Source organism: Phialemonium atrogriseum, assembly GCF_030411735.1.
Source record: "Phialemonium atrogriseum strain 8032-3 unplaced genomic scaffold QBC33scaffold_1, whole genome shotgun sequence".
NCBI lineage: Eukaryota > Fungi > Ascomycota > Sordariomycetes > Cephalothecales > Cephalothecaceae > Phialemonium > Phialemonium atrogriseum.
Genome location: NW_026848138.1, coordinates 2,150,741 through 2,169,962, shown reverse-complemented (window position 1 = coordinate 2,169,962; position 19,222 = coordinate 2,150,741). Strand labels below are relative to the sequence as shown.

The 19,222-nt window shown below is 59.2% G+C and overlaps 6 protein-coding genes across 6 annotated transcripts; 3 read left to right on the top strand and 3 right to left on the bottom strand.

The window, feature by feature from the left end:
* Nucleotides 1–57: 57 nt before the first annotated feature.
* Nucleotides 58–1,147, bottom strand: QBC33DRAFT_522601 (ribosomal L28 family-domain-containing protein). The gene has a single exon (XM_060426549.1). The coding sequence runs from the start codon at nucleotides 1,010–1,012 to the stop codon at nucleotides 239–241; it is 774 nt and encodes a 257-aa protein (XP_060289043.1). The 5' UTR covers nucleotides 1,013–1,147; the 3' UTR covers nucleotides 58–238.
* Nucleotides 1,148–1,179: 32 nt separating this feature from the next.
* QBC33DRAFT_584171 (uncharacterized protein) lies at nucleotides 1,180–2,644 on the top strand. Its single transcript, XM_060431399.1, has 2 exons — nucleotides 1,180–1,501; nucleotides 1,560–2,644. Exons 1-2 carry the CDS (start codon nucleotides 1,358–1,360, stop codon nucleotides 2,499–2,501), a joined length of 1,086 nt encoding a protein of 361 aa, XP_060289042.1. The 5' UTR covers nucleotides 1,180–1,357; the 3' UTR covers nucleotides 2,502–2,644.
* QBC33DRAFT_522596 (pyridoxal phosphate-dependent transferase) lies at nucleotides 2,543–4,856 on the bottom strand. Its single transcript, XM_060426548.1, has 5 exons — nucleotides 4,608–4,856; nucleotides 4,253–4,527; nucleotides 4,007–4,057; nucleotides 3,292–3,941; nucleotides 2,543–3,208 (listed from the first exon to the last, which is right to left on the bottom strand). Exons 2-5 carry the CDS (start codon nucleotides 4,371–4,373, stop codon nucleotides 2,759–2,761), a joined length of 1,272 nt encoding a protein of 423 aa, XP_060289041.1. The 5' UTR covers nucleotides 4,374–4,527; nucleotides 4,608–4,856; the 3' UTR covers nucleotides 2,543–2,758.
* A 2,263-nt stretch (nucleotides 4,857–7,119) lies between these two features.
* Nucleotides 7,120–14,091, top strand: QBC33DRAFT_584167 (uncharacterized protein). Its single transcript, XM_060431398.1, has 3 exons — nucleotides 7,120–12,915; nucleotides 12,997–13,373; nucleotides 13,416–14,091. Exons 1-3 carry the CDS (start codon nucleotides 7,332–7,334, stop codon nucleotides 13,785–13,787), a joined length of 6,333 nt encoding a protein of 2,110 aa, XP_060289040.1. The 5' UTR covers nucleotides 7,120–7,331; the 3' UTR covers nucleotides 13,788–14,091.
* A 978-nt stretch (nucleotides 14,092–15,069) lies between these two features.
* Nucleotides 15,070–15,811, top strand: QBC33DRAFT_30978 (uncharacterized protein). Its single transcript, XM_060423468.1, has one exon. It carries the CDS (start codon nucleotides 15,317–15,319, stop codon nucleotides 15,767–15,769), a length of 453 nt encoding a protein of 150 aa, XP_060289039.1. The 5' UTR covers nucleotides 15,070–15,316; the 3' UTR covers nucleotides 15,770–15,811.
* Nucleotides 15,812–18,225: 2,414 nt separating this feature from the next.
* Nucleotides 18,226–19,019, bottom strand: QBC33DRAFT_30942 (uncharacterized protein). The gene is made up of 2 exons (XM_060423466.1): nucleotides 18,637–19,019; nucleotides 18,226–18,549 (listed from the first exon to the last, which is right to left on the bottom strand). Exons 1-2 carry the CDS (start codon nucleotides 18,819–18,821, stop codon nucleotides 18,315–18,317), a joined length of 420 nt encoding a protein of 139 aa, XP_060289038.1. The 5' UTR covers nucleotides 18,822–19,019; the 3' UTR covers nucleotides 18,226–18,314.
* Nucleotides 19,020–19,222: the final 203 nt, after the last annotated feature.

Here is a 19,222-nt window from a genome sequence, read left to right as displayed (position 1 = left end):
CCCAAAGACCTTGGCCTCAGTCTCAAGCCTTTGACCACACATCTAGCTAGATCTTGATTAAAATTGGAAACATGTTGGTGATGGAGAACCACTCGAGATAAGACTATACCGGAAGATGCAGGGCACAGTCCATGTTACAGCCGTGGAGTGAGTTTTTATACACAATATGATACAACCATCTCTCGAGTTTCCGTGACAGCAAGTGTCTTTTCCTCGTCCCTCACTGCTCTTGAATGACCTAGGCTTTGGTATCGACCTCCCTCAACGGCTTCTCCTCCCTCATGAACCCCTCCTCCTCCTCCACTCCCTCCTCCAACGAAAACTCCTCTTCCCTCTCAATCATCCTGTCCACCTCCTCCATCAGCTCCCCAGCCGTAGCCCCCTCAGCGACCATTCCAGCCGGGAAGCCATCCAACAGCCCCTCCTCCAGGACACCACCCTCGTCCTCCCTAGCCGGCAACCCCAGCGCCTCCCTCTCCGCCCGGAACCTCTCCCTCACGGCCTCGGTCTGCATGACCCTCCACCTGAGCCTCCACCCCCACGGCCCCAGGTCGGCCACGCGCGCCGCCTTGGAGCCGAGCAGGTACTCGTCGAGCCCGCCGGCCTTGTCGATGGTGCGCAGGGCCCGCGACGTGACGCGGGTGCGCACGAACGCGCCCAGCGACGCGCTCCACAGGCGCTTCTGCTGCACGTTGGGCCGCCACTTGCGCCGCGACTTCATCGTGTACTTCTCGCTGACCCGGTTGCCGAACCGGATCCGGGACGGGCCGTACAGCCCCGTGTTGGACTGCTTGTATACCTGCCGCGGGCCCAGAGGGTACGGCGGGATGGCCGGGGCGCGCCCCGTCGGGCTCGGGATCGGCGGGTCGAGAGTCTTTTGCTTGTAGGTCCGGTGGGGTGTCGTGCTGAAGGCGTGGTGGGTCGTGCGGAGGAGGGTGGTCGTTGTGCTGGATGATGGGAGGCGGAGGGTTGTGATGAGCCGCTGGGGCAGCAGCGGTAGTGAGGGCGGCATTTTAGATGTTGGTTGGACGAGAGCCGGGTTTGAGGTGGTAGGGTGGGCTCTATGAGCGTCTCATCGGCGAATCGTGGTTTTGGGACGCCAATTGAAACCCGTACGACAAGAGATAGACGGCGACCTTGGTGCGAGGTGTGAAGCTTGGATGAAGGTCCGTCAAAATTTCCTTTCTGGCAGTCAAGTTCTGCCAGCTGGCAGATGTCTTCATCGGGCCGACCATTGGCTTGTGCGGGATGATGTCACATTGGTCAATTGGTTCCATCAATATTTACACCGACACGCGAATCTGCCTCTGATCAGCAGGAACAAACCTCGTCTTCCCGCGATATTTCCAGAGCCAACATGCTTCCGCCTATTGAAGAAGCTGTCCTGGAGAACAACCCCGAGTTCGCGGCCCTCTACCGGACCCTAACGACCGTCATTCTCAACCCTGATGGGTCCACCAAGAACGACCCCGCGATGAAGGAGCGTGAGACGGTGCGGGAGGTATGTTCTGCCGTATTAGTGCGACCTGGCATTGCAAGAAGCTTACGACTAAGTTTAGGAGTTGAAGAAACACCGCCTGAAGGCAGCAAAGCGCCACCTCTTGATCGATGCTATTTCCACCGCCTACCCGGGCGAATCCCCCAAGCCAGCACGAAGACCAAGAGCGTTATCACGGCCCGATACCACCACATCTGAACTCCCGCCAGAGCTACTCGACCTGCTTCTCCTCCTCCCACCACTCCTAACCACATCGACACCCCTGCCCGCCGAGTCGACCGCCCTCCTCCTTACAAGCCCACCACTCTGCAACCTCCCGACCCTCCTCCCGCAGCTCACGGCCCTAGTCTCCACCGCCCTCCACACCTCAGCAGTGCACCTCGCCCGCCTCGCCAGCCCAAACACCAACCCATCCTACATCCACCGCGCAATCCCCACCCTCCCCACCCACGCCGCAACCCAGCTCCGCCTCCTCGCCGACGCCAAAGCCGCCCTCACCGCCACCACCACCACCACCACCACCACCACCACCTCATCCTCACCACTGCCCCCACCACCATCCTCCTCCCGCCCCGCCGCAGCAGCAGCCCTAACCCGCCTCCTCCGCGCCCACGCCACCGCCTCGGCAGCATGCGCGCGCGCCCTGGAGGCCAAGCACGGCGGCGCATCGCGGGCGCTGGAGCTGCGGGCGGCGGCGGCGGCGGCGGGGTGTCGGCGTTCGGCGCTGGAGGCCGAGGCGGCGGCGTGGGTCGCGCGGCGGGACGCGTACCCGCCCGAGGCGATGGCGGCGCTGGGGGCGTACGCGCGGCACCTGCGGGACGGGAGGGGGAGGTTGAGGGAGGGGGTTGCGGGGTTGAGGGGGCAGTTGGGGGGTTATGGGGTGGGGGAGGGGGGGGACGGGGGGAAGGAGAGGACTATGAGGGAGATGGCGAGGGTGTATAGGGATATGGAGAGGCAGGTTGAGGAGGTGAGGGCGGATTTGGAGAGGTTGGGGAGGGCTTGAGGACGATGCTTGGGCTGGACGTTAAACATAGCATATGATAATAAGTATAACAGGGGGGCTCAATCAGTGTTCTATGGCGCCGTCGATGGCATTGCTCTTTGACCAATCTACCTGTGCCTGTATTGTATGTACAAAATAGGAAAGCAAGTCAAGCTGCACGAAGACGCTAAACCCAAATTTCCAACAACATCAACGCCCCCCTCCCCTCCCACTTTCACCCACCGCCCAAAGACAGCTTTCACCGGCTACTGTACCGCTCAACCCTTGACCTTGTAGATGGCCTCAGCCAGGCGGCCCACGTTCTCGGTGGTGATGCCGGCGACGGAGATGCGGCCGTCCTTGGTGGCGTAGACGCTGTGCTCCTTGGCCAGCTTGTCCATCTGCTCGGGGGTGAGGCCGGTGTAGGCGAACATGCCGATCTGGCTGGTGATGTGCGACCAGTCGTGCGCGGAGCCGAGCTTCTCGAGGTTCTCCTTGAGCAGCGCGCGCATGGTGATGATGCGATCTGCCATGCCCTTGACCTCGCCCAGCCACTGGTCGTACAGCGCGGGGCTGTTGAGGATCTCGGACGCGATGCGCGCCCCGTGGATCGGCGGGTTCGAGTACATGGGCCGGACCAGGATCTTGACCTGCGAGTCGACGCGCTTCTTCTCCTCGGCAGACTCGGTCACGATCGAGAAGGCGCCGATGCGCTCGCCGTAGAGGCCCTGGGGTGCGAGGGTTAGTGGTAAAGCACACGGGAAAAAAATAAAAGGAAAAAATCGGGGGAAGCTGTCGTCTGCGCCCATACCATGTTCTTGGCGAACGACTGCGCGAGGCAGATGTTGTGGCCCTGCTCGACAAAGTAGCGCACGGCAAAGGCGTCCGTGTCGATATTGCCGCTCGCGAATCCCTGGTACGCCATGTCGAAGAAGGCATAGTGGCCCTGAGCCTTGACGACGGCCTCGATCTCCTTCCACTGCTCGACGGTGGGGTCGACGCCGGTGGGGTTGTGCGCGCACGCGTGGAACAGGAACATGGACCCCTTGGGCGCGGCCTTGATGTCGGCGACCAGGCCCTCAAAGTCGAGGCCGATGGTGTCCTTGTTGTAGTAGCGGTACTTCTGGACCTGCAGGCCGGCGTCGGTGAAGATGGCGCCGTGGTTCGCCCACGACGGGTTCGGGATGTAGATGTTCTTGGACCCCGGGTAGAAGCGGGCGAGGAAGGCGGCGCCGATCCGCAGGGCACCGGTGCCCGAGATGGACTGCGTGATGACCAGGCGGTCGAGGGCCGAGCTGTCCTTGCCATAGGCGAGGACGGCAGCGGACTTGGTGAACTCGGGCACACCGGTGATGCCAGCGTATTCCTTGTTCAAAGATGACTCAACGACCTTCTGCTCGGCCTTTCGGACGGACGGCAGGACGTAGGGCTTGCCCTTGTCGTCTCGGTAGGCACCGACTCCTGGACGTCGAGAAGCTGCGTCAGTGTTTCGAGATCAATTGAGGAAAGGTGAGGCCAATGCGAACCAAGGTTGATCTTCTTGTCGAACGAATCGGCCTTGAAGGCCTCAGTGATACCTGGAAATCAAGTTTAGAGGTTGAACACAAGCTGAAGAGAGCTGATAGTCTGCAATCTGCTTACCCAAGATAGCCTTTGTAAATCAAGGGCGCATTGGTGAGCATTGAGGATCGGCGCGACAGTTTTCAGCCGGGAAACTTACATCCTAGAAATCTGTCAGTGCACGCGACGCAGGATAGGGTATCGATACAAACATACTGGAGGTCCTTGCGGAACATTGGCCCAGGTCGAGGCCGACCTTGCCACAGCAAGGTTCAGAGCCGGTGCCCTCCGAAGAGCGGCTTGCCTGGATACGATCCTGAGAGACGACAGCATTGTGGCGGCGATGATCCTAAGAATAAAGCAACAAACGCAGATGATGTCTTCAAAAAGGGTCCAAAGGTAGGTAGGTTATCAGCCCCAATTGGAGATGTTCAATGGCTGGAAGAGATGTTTTCTGAGTCAGGAACCAGTTGCCTGATGTTTGCACCTATTCATGTGTCAATTGCGCGAAAAAAAAACTGGAGCTCGCCTCGGTGTTACATCTCCCGTCTCCGATGTAGGACCTACCCAACCTCTACTGTCACTCTCTGCTCATCTTCTGCCCAGCTCATACAATGGCCAGGGGCTGGGGAACTTGGGCAGTCTGTGAATAAATGAATCAGACGATAATCATAATTAGCTCATGAGAAGGGCTTTCGGGTTGCCAGTTGCCAACTGCCATGTAAATTGAGACCACATTCTCCCATCTTGCACCCAGACTTGCTGCTGGCCTGCCAACGCCGCGGACGCCGAGACATTTCCGCTAGCACCGGCTTCGGGCGCTGTATCATTACGGATTACACTTTTCAGAATTCAAGACATATGTTTATATTATGTCTCAGACCGAGGAGCCTGGGCAAGGCGAGAGTCGCTCAGGCAACAGACCCAATTGGGACCCCAATGTTTGTGAGGCAATTCTTGGCATCAGATTGGGCAGAGGCTGAAGAGCACCCACCGTATATCTGACCATTCGGTGTAATTCAATTGGCTTTTGCTTGCGTTTGCCCTAGCTGGCTATGACTATCAAAGTCGTCCCAAGTCTTCCAACGCAGTGTTAGGTTAAGCTATAAAAATGACGAAGTCGAAATTCTGCCAACGCATTACCGCCATAACAAACGATGATCTCATACCATGGGTCGTGGAAAAATAGTTCTCATGCTGAGCCTGAGAGTCTAGGTGGTCTGGGCTTCACCTGGCGGCTTGAAAGCCATATGCGAGAGACGCACATCTGAAATCACTGAATGATCGGGTTGCGCTAGTGCATTCAGATGAACCTTCTCTCAAGCGAATGAAGAGTCGAGGGTCGAGAACAGAATTTCCAAGTTGATGCAGGTTCGTCCAGCCAGGTTTCACACATGAAGTTTATCGAGTTGCACGAGTAGTTAAAACTGACTGCTGACAGAGCTTGGACGTTGTGCCTGGACAATTTTGGCCATCGGCATTTGCCGTCATGCCCCGCTGAGTTAACTTCATACCTTCCCAATTCGGGCCAAGGAAGAACCTCAAGATTTAGCGGCTTGTACCTGTACCTGAAGCTTGTCTTGCTTTGGGCCGTGGAAACCTGGCAAACCTTTACTAGGGGTTGTATCGCAACGACACGTCTCCCAGAATGCCGAACGGACAAGACAATACAATATCTAACCGTCCAGCAAGACATCAAAACGCTCAAGTCGTGCCACTCAAGCCCTCACGTCCTAATGCGCCGGCTCAAGGTGGCTGGCAACCGTGCGCAACAGCAACGGGCGGAAATGGAGGAGAGTGCAGAATAATTGGCCCATAGGGCAGCTTCGGTAGCACTGGATTGTCTGTTCTGTGCATCTGCGCATCCGCAAATCTGCATCACATCTGCAAGTGACTGTCTGCCGTGTTCTGCAGCGAACGAGAGATTTCGCTCAGGCACTTTCGGGGACGGAGGGGAGAGTTGAAGAAAAGGGGAAGCGGGGCGACTGCTGTGAATCAATTGGCGAGGGCCGTTGATCTCGCCGTCTTCCACACTAGCTCCATCACCCATCACCCATCACCCATACTCAGTGCTTCGTCGCGCAATCATGTGGAGCTACCTACATACATCTTGCGGCTCCATATTTGCGACGTGACACAGTGACAGGAGGTTGCAGGCAGACTTGGGAGGGGTGTGCGGCCCGTGTGGGCCTGAGCACTCGCGGGAGTTTAAGCTCCTCCTCTTCTGCTTCCTTTCTGTTACAACCATTCCATCTGGATTCTAGACGTGGTTGGACACCTAACGGCCTTCCCACGCAGTATAATGTAGGTATGGAGATTCACGGGGTTCATGGGTCTCTTAAGCCATTGGGGTTATAGTACCGAGCGCGTTGTGCTGAGGATGATACCGATTCACTACAAGGAAGCCTAGTCTCGAATTCAGGGGAACAGCCATGAATGTTAGTTGGTACTGTACTCTACTTCTGTGTCACAATGCTTCCATCAGCTTGCAGCAAGCACTGGCCAGCCACAAGCCATCAATCACATTCTCGCTGTGTGAAACTTTGATCCTGAACCTCATGGCCACTGACGACTGGTAGTTGTACCTTTTCGTAGAGTAACATCAGCGGGGTTGAACGAGAAGGAATGGAAGAAAACACAGAGGGGAAAAGGGAATAAAAGGAAAAAATATGGAAGTTTAGAACAAGGCACAGACCCTGGCCCGGCAGCCACGCCAAACCACCGACCCCCGCCCTCCAGCCTCGAATCCAAGATTGCTTCAGGGGTGTTGACCACACCAGCCAACAGTTTATCACATTTGCTTGACCATTTTGCAATTGTCTCTCGTTTCTGACCCTCTTTTGTCGGGCTTGATTTTCTGCATCCATCGACGGCTTGAATCGCACATTCCCAATTTGCTAGAACGACACCTACCTACCCAGTTAGCAAGCCTCGACTCGCAGTGGTCCGTCCCGTCCACAAGGCGTCAAAGCTGGATACGAATATTTCCCATAACCCGACCTCATAATTTCTTCCAACCGCTCACGAACCCCATGACTTCCATATCGACAACAAACGTCATCATATAATACATAATAGAAGCAGGGCTCAAGCCACAGGCACGGGCCGAGCCGCATCTGGGAGCTTCTCTTGCCAAAACTCTAGGTCCATCTGCGGACAGCAGAGCTAGAGCACCTACGAAAGAGAGATACCGCTGCCACACGGCTCGACTCGACTAGCAACTCCCGCGTTCCCCCATCCATCCCTCATCTCTCTCATCCGCCCAGCTCTGGTGGATGCGCTCCTCCCACAATGCCCTGGCAACCGCTGCCTCGGATCGCCTTCGCCGTCGCTACATACCCCTTCACCGCGTCCAGCCCTGCCGACCTCCCCCTGGAGATTGGTGACGAGCTCTACATAATCGAGGAGACCCCAGATGGCAATTGGCTGCGCGGATACCTGGTTGCGCCCCCCAGCCTGCTCGCTGGCCTTACGAGCATCAAGGGCCAGACCCTAGAAGCTCGCGTCTTCAGCGGCATCTTCCCGCGCAGCTGCGTCGAGGTCCGCGAGGTGCTCGGCGAGACCGACGAGACCGACGACAACGAGAGCCAAGATGGGCCATTGGAACCCGCAGACCCACCGCGCGTGGGCAGCGACTCGGCGAAGAGCGGGCTTGCGGGCGGCGAGAAGAAGAGGCGCAAGGACAGGCTGAGGGGGCCGGAGATATCTGTGGTCGGACTGCTAGGAGAAGGCAAGGCGAGGCGAACGACGAGGGACTCGAGTCTCCTTCTGGACGGGGCACAAGGCCGGCTCTCTGCCCCCCCCAAGCGCGACCCCAATGCGCCGCGCCCAGCCGCCCCGGTGCCCATGCTGAAAATCGGCGACGAAACACCCACCTCGTCTTCCGAACCTCTCATCGACGAGATCGCATCCTGCCTGCGGGAGTGGCACTCGACCAACTTGCACGAGCTCCTGCTTTCGCGGCAGTACGGGAAGCTGGACAAGCTGTGGCAGCTCATCACGACGCTGAATTTCTCGAGGCAGCAATTCCTCCACAACGTACTCACGACTTGGGAGTATGACAACCTGCGCGAGAAGACGGTGTGGGACCTCGTCCGGGTGAACAAGCTATGCGGAGGAGAGGTCATCGTGCGCGACCCGCGGGTGCGCGGTCGCGTGTTGACGGGCGACGACTCGGTCGTCGAGGTCACGCAGCTGCAGTCCGTCATGAGCCTCCTCGACGAGCCGCCGACCCCGACCGTCGAGCTCACCGCCCTCCACCACCTCATGATCGACGTCAAGGGCTTCGCAGGCGCGTCCACCGAGTCGACGACGCTCGTGCTCTACCTGGCCAGCAAGCCCGTCGGCGGCTTGCTCACGCCGCTGTCCGAAAGCTACATCGTCGAGGTTCCCGCCGGCGGCCAGATGGGGAACCTCGCGAAGGTTCTACAGATGCGCACCCTCTTCGCCGACCTCACCACGGCGGACATTGGGGACGCTCCATCGGCCGAATCCGAGCTGTATCTGGTTGTGAAGATCCGCGCCCCCCAGCAATTCGTCGCCGCCAAGCCCAGCTCGCGGTCTGGCTCCATGACGCAGGGCATGGCGTCATCCTTCTCCAAGGACCACTCGAAGCCACCGCTGACTGGCGGAAACAAATCGATGCGTAGGAGCTTGATGTGGGCGGGGAAGAACACGAGGTCGGCGTTTTCGAGAGGGAATCCTAAACTCGACTCCTTGAGCGAGCAGCTGGAGCCAAGACCCGCAACAGAGGGGGCCCCGGAGAGCAGAGACGGACCACCGCCGAGCACGGCGAACTCGAGGGCGGCACCGCGGCACTCGATAGACGGCCAGGGCATCTCTGCAGTGGCAGATCGAACGGTCGGCGTCGGGGTCTTGAAGCTCAACTCGATCATGAAGCAGGAGGAGGAAGTCGAGCATGTGGTGAGCATATGGGCTCCGTCCGCGAGGTTCCCCTCCGAGAGAGGGGACGGTGGCGAGGAATGGGACCCGGCCATGCGCGAAGTCATGGACTCGAAGACGGGCCAGTACGAGAAGTCGAGGAGAGCCGAGCGGCTGCAGGTCCATCTGCGAGCTTTCAACAACCCCGACGCCGACGCTCTCATCAAGGCCACCCCTACAGTGCTCTCCGGCATATGCAAGACCAACAAGATGGGCTTTGCGGGCGCGCCGACGAAGCCGAGATCCGATATCTTTATGACCATCGACGAGGCCATCCTGTCCCGACAGACTCTCTTGTCCAGATCCGGGGCAAGCCCGGCGCCGATACCGAGCGGCATGCACGGGAACAACCTTCAAGTGACGCTCGAGGTCCGCAAATCGACTGGTGAGCGCATTGATAACTGCATCTATGCCTCGTCCAACACCGAGGCCGTCACCACTTGGAGGACAGTCGCGACCGACACGGGAGACCCGTGGAAGCAGACCATAAGGCTTGTAATAGCACCTCAGGACGTCTACGGCAGCCACGTTATACTACACATTGCCGACATGCCCAACCCCCCCTTCGCTGTCGCCTACCTGCCGCTGTGGGATCAGCAGGCCTTCGTGCGAGATGGCCCGCATGGGCTGCTGCTATATCGGATTGACGAGAACACGACGTCCCCCCAGCCCAGTGCACCGGGCAGGGGCGGCTATCTCAGCTTGCCGTGGACGACTCGCGGTGAACACCAGGCCGAGGTTACGGGCCCGCTGGCAATTCTCCGCGTCGAGACGTACCTGTGCAGCACGCGCTTCTCCCAGGACAGGATCGTCCTGGGGCTGCTGAGGTGGAAGGACAGCCCCCGCGAAGAAATCCCCAACCTGCTGAAGCAGCTCGTCTTCGTTGCCGAGATCGAGGTCGTCAAGCTCCTGAGCGACGTCCTCGATGCCCTGTTTGGGATCCTGGTCGAGTACTCGGGCAACGACGATTATGAAGATCTCGTCTTCACGGCTCTCGTGAGGGTCTTGGACATTGTCCACGATCGACGGTTCAACCTGGCGCCGCTAGTCGACCATTACGCGGAGAGCAAGTTCAACTACCCCTTCGCAACCCCCTGTCTGGTCCGCTCCTTCACCCGACTCCTGTCCAAGCCCGCAGAACCCGACACGGCGAGGAGGCTGCGGGCGACTTTCAAGGTGGTGCGGCACATTCTAAAGTTCATCACGCATGCACGGGGCCAGCAGAAGGCAAAGGAGGCCGGCATCGGGATCACAGGATCGACCCCGGGCTTCACCCGCCATCTACGGAGCATCTTCAAGGCTCTTGACGCCATGATGCGCAGCAATGCGCCGGTCCTCGTCGGCAACCAGACCCTCGCCGTCCAGCACTTCCACACCTGGCTGCCCGAGCTCGCGGGCCTGCTGACGACCGAGGAGATCCTGCACGTCGCCATCGACTTCATGGACTCGTGCGCCGCGGTCAAGGGCAAGCTGGTCCTGTACAAGCTCGTCCTGATCATCAACTACGCGAAGCTGGACATATTCTCGCATCCCGAGCAGAGATCCGCTCTGAGCGCTAACACCGTCAGATGGATCGCCCCCCACTGGGGCAGCCCGCCCGAGGTCACGGAGCAGTGGAGGGAGCAGGTCAGGCTGTGCTGCTCCGTCCTCGCGAGCCAGGTCGAACATCTAGGCCCCGAGATCCCAGACTACATCCCGAAGATCATCGAATCTTACCTAGCCATCCAGGCTGTCGAGAAGAGGCCGAGGAACCGCCTCTCCCTCCTATTCCCCACGACGTATCCCTTCCCTTCGAAGCCCACCACTGAGGAGGTCACGGTCGACGAGGCTGCCATAGAACTATCTGCTGTGCTGTCTGCGCTGTCGAACTCGCCGAGCGGCATGCAGCTGGAGCTTACCGATGACGACCTCGATGCCGTTGTGGGGAACACCCTCCGCGTCCACATGAGCATCCTGCAGGGCGAGGCGTTCCCGGCGGACTGGCTGAGCGTGCACATCTTCCACCACAAATCGACGATGCGAACGCTGCAGTACCTCGCTAGCATCTTACTGGATTCCTTCCTTCCCGACCCGGACGAGGCCGAGAGCTTCAACACCGAGCTGTGGAAGATGTTCTTCACAACGCTGCTGAAGCTTGTCGGGAGCTCGTCGCTCGCCCTGGAGACGTTCCCCGAACAAAAGCGCAGAGCTGTCTGGAAGATCGCGGGCGACGTGCGAGAACACGGCGCCGAGCTGCTCAAGCGGACGTGGGAGGCGATCGGGTGGGAGACGAGCGCGGACGAGCGGGCGAGGTACGGCCTCGCCAAGATGGGCGGCTACCAGGTCCAATACGTGCCGGCGCTCGTGGGGCCCATCGTCGAGCTCTGTCTCAGTGTGCACGAGGGCCTCAGGCGGATGGCCGTCGAGGTCCTGCAGACCATGATCGTCAGCGAGTGGACGCTGAGTGAGGACCTCTCGGTGATCCAGACCGAGATGATCGACTGCCTCGACACCTACTTCAAGACCAAGCCCCTGACCGAGAGCATCCTCCAGAAGCTGTTCGTCAACGAGCTGCTGGAGCGGTTCGAGCTCATCCACCACCTGCCCGATGAGCCCCTGTTCGTCGCCCTGCGGGAGCTCATGGCCACCGTCGACGAGTTCCTGGACCTCCTCGTCGCCGTCCACAGCGGAGACGGCACCGGCGAGGTCTCGCATCTCATCCACCGGTTGAGGCTGATGGAGTTCCTGCGAGACATGCAGAAGGAAGAGATATTCATACGCTACGTGCACCAGCTCGCCAACCTGCAGTCCGATGTGAGGAATCATGCCGAGGCCGGCCTCGCGCTGCGGCTGCACGCGGATCTGTACGACTGGGACCCAACAAAGATGGCGCCGGCGCTGGCAGATCCGAGGCTGCCCGCCCAGTCGCACTTCGAGCGCAAGGAGAGGATCTACTTCGAGATGATCAAGCACTTCGAGGACGGCGAGGCGTGGACCAGCGCGCTGGACGCCTACAAGGAGCTGCAGGTGCAGTACGAGACCAACGTGTTCGACTTCGCCAAGCTCGCGCGCACCGAGCGGGCCATCGCCACCGTCTACGACACCATCTCCAAGAGCGACAGTCTCGTGCCCAAGTACTTCAAGGTCGTGTACAAGGGCCTCGGGTTCCCGACCAGCCTGCGGGACAAGGAGTTCGTGTTCGAAGGGTCGCCCACCGAGAGGGCGTCGGCCTTCACGGACCGCATGCAGGAGCAGTACCCGGCGGCGCAGATCGTCGCCAGCGAGCACATCGACGACGTCGAGGGCCAGTTCCTGGTCATCTCGTCGGTCACGCCGCACCGCGACCTCGGCCACCAAGTGTTCCAGCGCGCCCGCGTGCCGCAGGTCATCCGCGACTACCTGCTCTCGAGCCACCCGCAGACCTTCTCGGTCAGCTCGAAGCGCAACACGAGCGGGCCCATCGCGGAGCACTACGCCGAGAAGATTGTGTACACGACGGCCGAGCCGTTCCCGACGATCCTGCGCCGCAGCGAGATCGTGTCGACGCGCGAGGTGCGCCTGTCGGCCGCGGAGACGGCGCTCGAGCGCATCGCGCGCAAGACGGCCGAGATGACTGCCGTGGAGCGCAAGCTGGCCGAGGGCGAGGGCGGCGACGAGGCCGCGCAGCTGCTGGTCGACGCCGTCAGCATCAGCCTCAACCCGACCTCGGAGAGCAGCGTCGTGCGCTACCGCCGCCTGGTTCCCGGGACGCCCGCTCCCGGGGAAGACGACGACGCCGCCGCCATGGCCATGATGAGCGGCGAGGCAGAGGCCGAGCCGGTCGAGCTGAGCCCGCAGGAGAAGGCCATCAAGATGGCGCTGGTGGACCACGCCATCATGATCAAGAGGTGTCTGGCCAGCTTCTCGAAGAGCAACAACCCGATCCTCACCAAGCACGTCGAGGAATTCCAGACATGTGAGTCCGCACGCAACCACCCCGTCCTGTCGTCGCCCTTTCTTTTTTTTACTGACTGACTGACTGACCCCCTCCCACCAGACTTCGAGAGCACCTTCGCGCCCGAGATCGCAGTCTTCGCCCCGCCGCAGCCCCTCCGAGACCCCAACACCTCTCCGACCCCGACATGGCCACGCTCCCCACCCGCAACGGTCCCGAGCCCGCGCCTGCAGCAACAACAGCAACAAATAAACGCCGCCACCACCACCGCCTCGCCCAACCCCGACGCACCAACCCCGAACCCCCTCACCAACGTCGCCGCCGCCGGCGGAGAAGAGGTCTCGGTCGTCCGGCCCGTCTCCCTCCGCCAGGGCCGCGGCGCGAGGCTCAGCTTCCTGGGGGGGCTGAATAAGAAGGACGGCAGCCAACAGCAACAGCAGCAACAACAGCCGCCCCCGCCGGTGCCGGCTGTCCCGCCCGTCCCGCGGATGGGGAACGGCGACCACCATCGGCAACAGCAGCAGGTTAACGGCGAGGGGGAGGCGCCAGGCGGGGCCGGGGGGAACCCTAATCGGAGGAGCTTCTTCCGGTCGCATGCTGGTGAAACAAACCACCACCATCACCCCCAGCAGCAGCAGCAGCAGCAGCAGCAGAACAGCCACGGTAGCGGCGGCGGCGGCGGCGGCGGTGGCGGGAGCGTCAAGCGGCCGCCCGTCGTTGTGCGGGTCAACGGCGCGGACGCGGGGGACTGGGCGGGCGCTGGCGCGGCTGGCGAGGCCGGGGCCGGCGGGGAGTCCAAGGTTGGGAACGTGAGGAGGAGGTTGAGCTTGCTTAAGCTGGGGAAGAAGAGTAGTAAGGGGAGTGGGTTGATGGGGAGCCTGGAGGAGGAGTGAAGGCGGAGTGAAAGTCAGTCAGTCGGGATTTTAAGGGATCGTTCTATTCTCCGATTCGTGTCTTTGTTTGTGTGGTTCTGGATATATATACCTCTCTTCTTTTCGTTTCTTGTCTGTTTACTTCTACCTTTTTTTTTTTTTTTTTTTGTTCGCCTCCCTCTATCGCTCTATCTCTCTCATGTTGTTAAAGGCTGTGTGTATCGTCCAATGGATGGATGGATGGATGGATAACCGAAATTCGGTGTTGAAACTGGATACCCCTCTCGTCGGCGACCGGTGGTTTTATTACCGCGTCTTCTTGCCTTCTTTCTTCGTTTTCTCTGTTTATTTATTTCTGTAGTTTATTTTCTCGAGCGCCCTAAGAGGCCGCCGCCGTTCATACCGCGCGTTGCTGTTTTTGCAAAGTTACCCTATCTAGTGTCCTGTTTGTGGGAGAAGGAAGGTCGTGTAAATGTACATGGGACTGTTTCTACTTGGAGACTAGAGAGCCAGGATTAAATCAGAAGTGGCAGGCTCAGAAGTGTCTTTACTATCTTCGCCAGGCCTCCAATCAACCAGCCAGCCAGCCAGCCAGCCTCGCGACATCCCTCCCCCCTGTATCTTTCCCAGCTAGCCCGAGAAACTTCGGATTCGAAATCCGGGGCAAGGCAAGAAAAGACGCCTACCGACAAAAAGAGAAGGATTCAGACGAAAGACAAAGACACACCAATTTCGGCATCCGCACGTAAAACATGCCAAGCGGGCGAAAACTAACGAGGCAAGTGCTGAAGTAGTGGCATGGCGAAAGAGCCTCCGGAGCCTCTTCCAGGCTAGCCCAAATGTAACCCCCCCTCCCCCCTTCGCCCCCCGAGAGGCCGGGTTCCGTGTCGCGCAGCCGCATGCCCCGCGTACCACCCCGCCGTTTGGCCAAGGCGGAATCTCGTCTGGATAAATTGGGGGGCCCCCAGGCTGGGGAGTGGGAATGTAACCAAAACCCAGGATTTGCGATCGGGTGTCGGATGGGTGCATTGGCCTGCCGTTCCCCTGGTTGTGCATGTACGTGTGTACTGGATTAAGTCCTTCAGGGCTGTGTTATAATTAACTTATTGAAGCGCATGGCTGGCTGGCCGTTTGACGTAGACGCAGGCAATGACGCACCGTCGTTAACTCGGCTGACCCGGTGCGGGAAGGGCAACGAGACAATCTGTCCCGAGGATTTGCCAAGCGATACATCTGCTCTAACCATTTTTCAGCCTGTTTGGATCATTCGTGTGAGCGAGAAGGGAATGAGTGGGAAGGGGAAAGAAAGAAGGCATGATTGGATTATTGCCCGCCGAGGCGGCAGGTCGTGATTACCATCCTTTTGCCTTCTATGCCGCCTCTTGGCCGTCTTTCGTATCTGTCATCGCCAAGGTTCTATCTCTGTATATAGCGAGTGCGCTCTGAAATCCCAGAAACACGATCCCCCGCAGATCCGGCGGAGGAGACGTTCTGTTCTCAACCTCCCCGGCCGTAGACATGTGACGCCCCGCTGCCCGCTGAGGTCCTGTATGCACATACTCCTTGGACGACATCACACCCCAGCGATGCTCCCCCGCCTCCTGCACCGGCCCCGTCGCCTCCTCCTCCTCCTCATCCTTGCCGTCGCGGCCCTGCTCGCCTGCAAATACATATTCTCGCAGCAGCAGCAGTGGGACCGGCGGCGCCTCGCCAACTTCGGAAGCGACGACTTCCCCGCCCGGAAACCGCCCCCACCCCTGGCCCCTCAACAACAACAACAACAACAACAGCAGCAGCAGCGTCCGCCCCGCGCCGGCCTGACCAGGAAGCCGCGCAAGAACAGGACCGCCAGACCGCCAAGGGCGGCTGTTGGGGGGAGGGGTTCTCGCGCCGAGGACAGCGTCGTCGGGCTGCAGACCGGGGGGGATGGGGGCGTGGACGGTGGCGGAGCGGAGGGCGCGAGGCAAGGGCTCCCGGAGGAGGGGGAGGGGGAGGGGGTCTAGCTGCGCGCCTCTGGTGCGAGTCTCGGCGATGATGCCCCTGCCGCGTGAGGGGGTTCGTGGCGCTCTGGCTTGTGTTGGCTATGCTAAAGCAGTGAGGGCATGATGGGTCGGCGCCTGGTTCGAGGGGAAGCTCGTGACGATGCGATTACTGAGCCTGCCGCTTGGTAAGCCCATTCATCGTCCAAGGGGGGTTCCGATCTAATACACTGCCCCTTCCAGTATTGCCTTCGGGCGCAACTAGGCAGAAAGTTCCCGTTCCGGCGACAACATGGCTGAAACGTCTTTCCCGTCTTTCGCCTCCTTCTCCGACCTCAGCGTTTCTCCCTCGCCGCCACCAAAGTCTCGTGCTGGCCTCTATCGGCCCAGCATGAGCGTCTCCCAGAGATGAGCTAGAAAGCGATGCACTACGCCGGAATTTGGAAATTTGAGAGTTTTGGTAAAGAGCAAGGAAAAGGCTCCGCCATGGGAATTTTGATCGGCGAATATCTGCAAGGTTGATCTCCCTCACGGGATATGCAACAAGGGGCTTGATGCGATCAGCAACACAGTACAACGTACCAACCTAGCAAAACGAACAAATGCCTGCACCGATCAAATGAGCCGCAACTCACTCGATGCCTTGTCGTCTGTCGGCTTCTGGCTGCGTAGAAAACTAGAAATAGGCAGAGGCAGAGGCAGACTGCGAGCGGTGAGACTTGTGTCCCTCAAGATGTCATCCTCAGGGCGCTGAGCAGTGAGGTCAGTCGCTAGCCGAACCCCTGGTCATGTTTGGCTTGATTAAGGGATCCAACAATTATCGATCAGAGAGTCGCGGTCGATGCATGATGCGCCAACCTGCATCTCTCTGCCGAATTCGTCATTCATGTAAACCGAGACCACGTTTCCGCCCGGCTCGTATACTTACGAGCGCCATCCCGGCCTACAGCAGAGAATACTGTAAATGGTGACGAAGGACGCTCCACAGAACCAGGAGACCAAGGGAGAAAGATATAGCCTCAACACGTGTGTCACTACGCAGTTATCGTGTTGTCGTCAGAGTCCAGTTGAGGGGCTCCTCATGCGCACGTGCGTTGCCTATATCTACCGCGCAATTTCAACAAAGAATTACCATTTTGCCAGGGACTCGTACCCTGGGAGATTGGGAAAGCTCCACAGAAGCATGGGATTCCGGTCGGCAGAGCAGCACGGAATACGCAGTAGATAAACCCAAGTGGTTTATCCTTTGCATCAGTCTCCCCTGACGACGGCTCCCTGCATCGATACTCGCCTTCCATTCCGAGGTGAAGAGACATGACTAAGACAAGACGGGACTCGGCAGGCCCTGGCAATGGGGAAACCGGGTCGCTCGCTGAAAAACACTATATTTGTAAAGATCCTCGCTCTCCTCGCATTCTACTAGTGCAGCGGATATGCGTACCTCTGTACCGAGTATTCCGCCAGCACGGATAGTTCTATCCAATTGCAAGTTCCCGCGTCCAACGACGTCCAGAGAACTGGTTAGGTAGTCAAATATATGTAGAAACGGATTCAAGGTATGGCCAGGATAACGTTTGCCTGGCAGCAGATAGATCTGGGGACGGGCGATCAGCAAGTTCGTTCCCTTCTCCGCACTGCTCGGTTCAATCAATGGCCGACGGATCAGCGACAAGTAAGTGCGAGATACAGCTTGATAGATCCGATCTCCGCATCTTGCCAAAGCTAAACCGGTTTGCGGGACTGGGACGATCCTGTAGGTGGAAACACCCCAACCCTCCACCGCATGAATGTTGGCTATGGTGTACCTTAGCGGGTGTCCAGAGTTCTGCGAAGGTCCGAGCAGTGGACCAAGTTCAGCCCACGTTTGTACAACGATCCCGCTCAGTACCGCAAGTTACTACCGAAAGTTCGTCGGAACTAGCGGCAATAGTAACTTCAGGAAAGCGAGCCGACCCGGATGACAAACTGAGACAATTGTATTCGTTGCACAGCGTTAGTGTCTTGTAGCCAACCGAGACAATCTCAGGTGCGACAAAATCGGAATCGGGTTCCGAGTCCAAAAAAAAAGGTCGCACCAGAAACACGCAAGCCATGGAGGTTCGAAAGGCAGTTATTCTTAGCTAGGTAGTATTATCATTTACATCGAATGTCAAGATCACAAACAGATCCTTCAGTGCCAATCGTAAACCCGTCTATTTTCGACAGTGGCCACACCTTGCCCAAACTCAGAAGCCCGGCAGGCATGGAAGCGGTGATAGAAGGTGAGAGCAGCAATGGCATCCTGACCCAGCCCTGATCAGGATCTCCCGTTTTCGATTCGACCTGGGGATGAGAACCGAATCGTTTCGTAGTTCCGTCCCAACCGGCTTCCCTCCCCAAGATCGAATCCATAGCATCGTCGTCGTGGAACCACTCAACAAGCCACGCAGGGAAATCTCTCTCCGTTCACCCCACCCCTCCCGCCGAACCAAAGAGCAGGGCAACCCAACCCCACCGACATCTCGTTCCCTTCCCTCGTCTCACAACCAACACACGTCCCGCAGCCAGCTCCTCCCAACAGACAACCCGCTTAAAGGTCGTCGCAGTAGTCGATGGTGGAGGTGACGGTGACGGTCGGGGTGGGGGCGGTGGTGACGGAGCCGGTGACGCCGAAGCACGAGCAGGCCGAGGCGTAGCGGGGAGCCTCCGAGCAGGCCGTGGCGTACTGGGGGATGGCGGTGGGGGTGACGGTGGCCTGGCGGGCGGCGATGAGGTCGCGCTTGGAGCTGGGTGCGTCGTCGTCGTAGACGGTGACGGTGATGGTGCTGTATAAAGAGATATATATATTAGGTAACTGACCTTCCCCGCGGGGGAACAAGAAGAGAGAGGGAGGGCGACGGAGGTGGACTTACGCAGCCGCAGGGGTGACGGTGGTGAGCAGGAAGCTGGCGCAGTCGGCGGACCGCAGGCTCATGGCCGGGAGGCCATCACGGGTGCCGGTGACGGCACGGTTGCAGTTGTTGCCGGCACACTCGCGCTTGTCAAGCACGGAGCCAAAGGCAAGGGAGACCAGAGAGAGGGCGACGGCGAACTTCATTTTGAATGTTTCTTTGAGACCGGCAACGGCAACGGGAGAGAAGGATGTTACGGTGGGTGGCTTGGGGGAATTGTTGATTGGCAGTTGATTCCGTGAAGATCAGAACGAGAAAGGGAGGGAGGAGAGGTGTGGGAGCTCCCGTGGGCTCTCGTATATATACATGCTAGTGTAGCAACGACACTCCTCCATCCTTTCCAGGGATTCCAGGAGGAGCAAACGATCCAACCCAACGGAGCCATGGCTTTGTCAGGCCAGGCAGGTCGGCGGCGACGGGCCTGGGTGGCGCTGTTTGCTTCTCGCGAGTTGACTCTGCCCCCCTGAGGCTCCACTAACAGACCAAGAAAGCTTGGGTCGCACCGATTCCACCTATGGCAGCTGGCGAGCACGCACCCGGATTCAAC

Excerpts from the sequence above, each read along its gene's own strand:
- QBC33DRAFT_522601 (XM_060426549.1), bottom strand. The coding sequence starts at position 1,012 with ATGCCGCCCTCACTACCGCTGCTGCCCCAGCGGCTCATCACAACCCTC.
- QBC33DRAFT_584171 (XM_060431399.1), top strand. The coding sequence starts at position 1,358 with ATGCTTCCGCCTATTGAAGAAGCTGTCCTGGAGAACAACCCCGAGTTC. Across the intron at positions 1,502-1,559 it reads AGCGTGAGACGGTGCGGGAG|GAGTTGAAGAAACACCGCCT; the intron begins GTATGTTCTGCC and ends GACTAAGTTTAG.
- QBC33DRAFT_522596 (XM_060426548.1), bottom strand. The coding sequence starts at position 4,373 with ATGCTGTCGTCTCTCAGGATCGTATCCAGGCAAGCCGCTCTTCGGAGG. Across the intron at positions 4,058-4,252 it reads TCCGCAAGGACCTCCAGTAT|GTATCACTGAGGCCTTCAAG; the intron begins GTTTGTATCGAT and ends CTTGATTTCCAG. Across the intron at positions 3,209-3,291 it reads AGTCGTTCGCCAAGAACATG|GGCCTCTACGGCGAGCGCAT; the intron begins GTATGGGCGCAG and ends CTCGCACCCCAG.
- QBC33DRAFT_584167 (XM_060431398.1), top strand. The coding sequence starts at position 7,332 with ATGCCCTGGCAACCGCTGCCTCGGATCGCCTTCGCCGTCGCTACATAC. Across the intron at positions 12,916-12,996 it reads CGTCGAGGAATTCCAGACAT|ACTTCGAGAGCACCTTCGCG; the intron begins GTGAGTCCGCAC and ends CCCTCCCACCAG. Across the intron at positions 13,374-13,415 it reads CGGTGCCGGCTGTCCCGCCC|CAGGTTAACGGCGAGGGGGA; the intron begins GTCCCGCGGATG and ends CGGCAACAGCAG.
- QBC33DRAFT_30978 (XM_060423468.1), top strand. The coding sequence starts at position 15,317 with ATGCACATACTCCTTGGACGACATCACACCCCAGCGATGCTCCCCCGC.
- QBC33DRAFT_30942 (XM_060423466.1), bottom strand. The coding sequence starts at position 18,821 with ATGAAGTTCGCCGTCGCCCTCTCTCTGGTCTCCCTTGCCTTTGGCTCC. Across the intron at positions 18,550-18,636 it reads ACCGTCACCCCTGCGGCTGC|CACCATCACCGTCACCGTCT; the intron begins GTAAGTCCACCT and ends CTCTTTATACAG.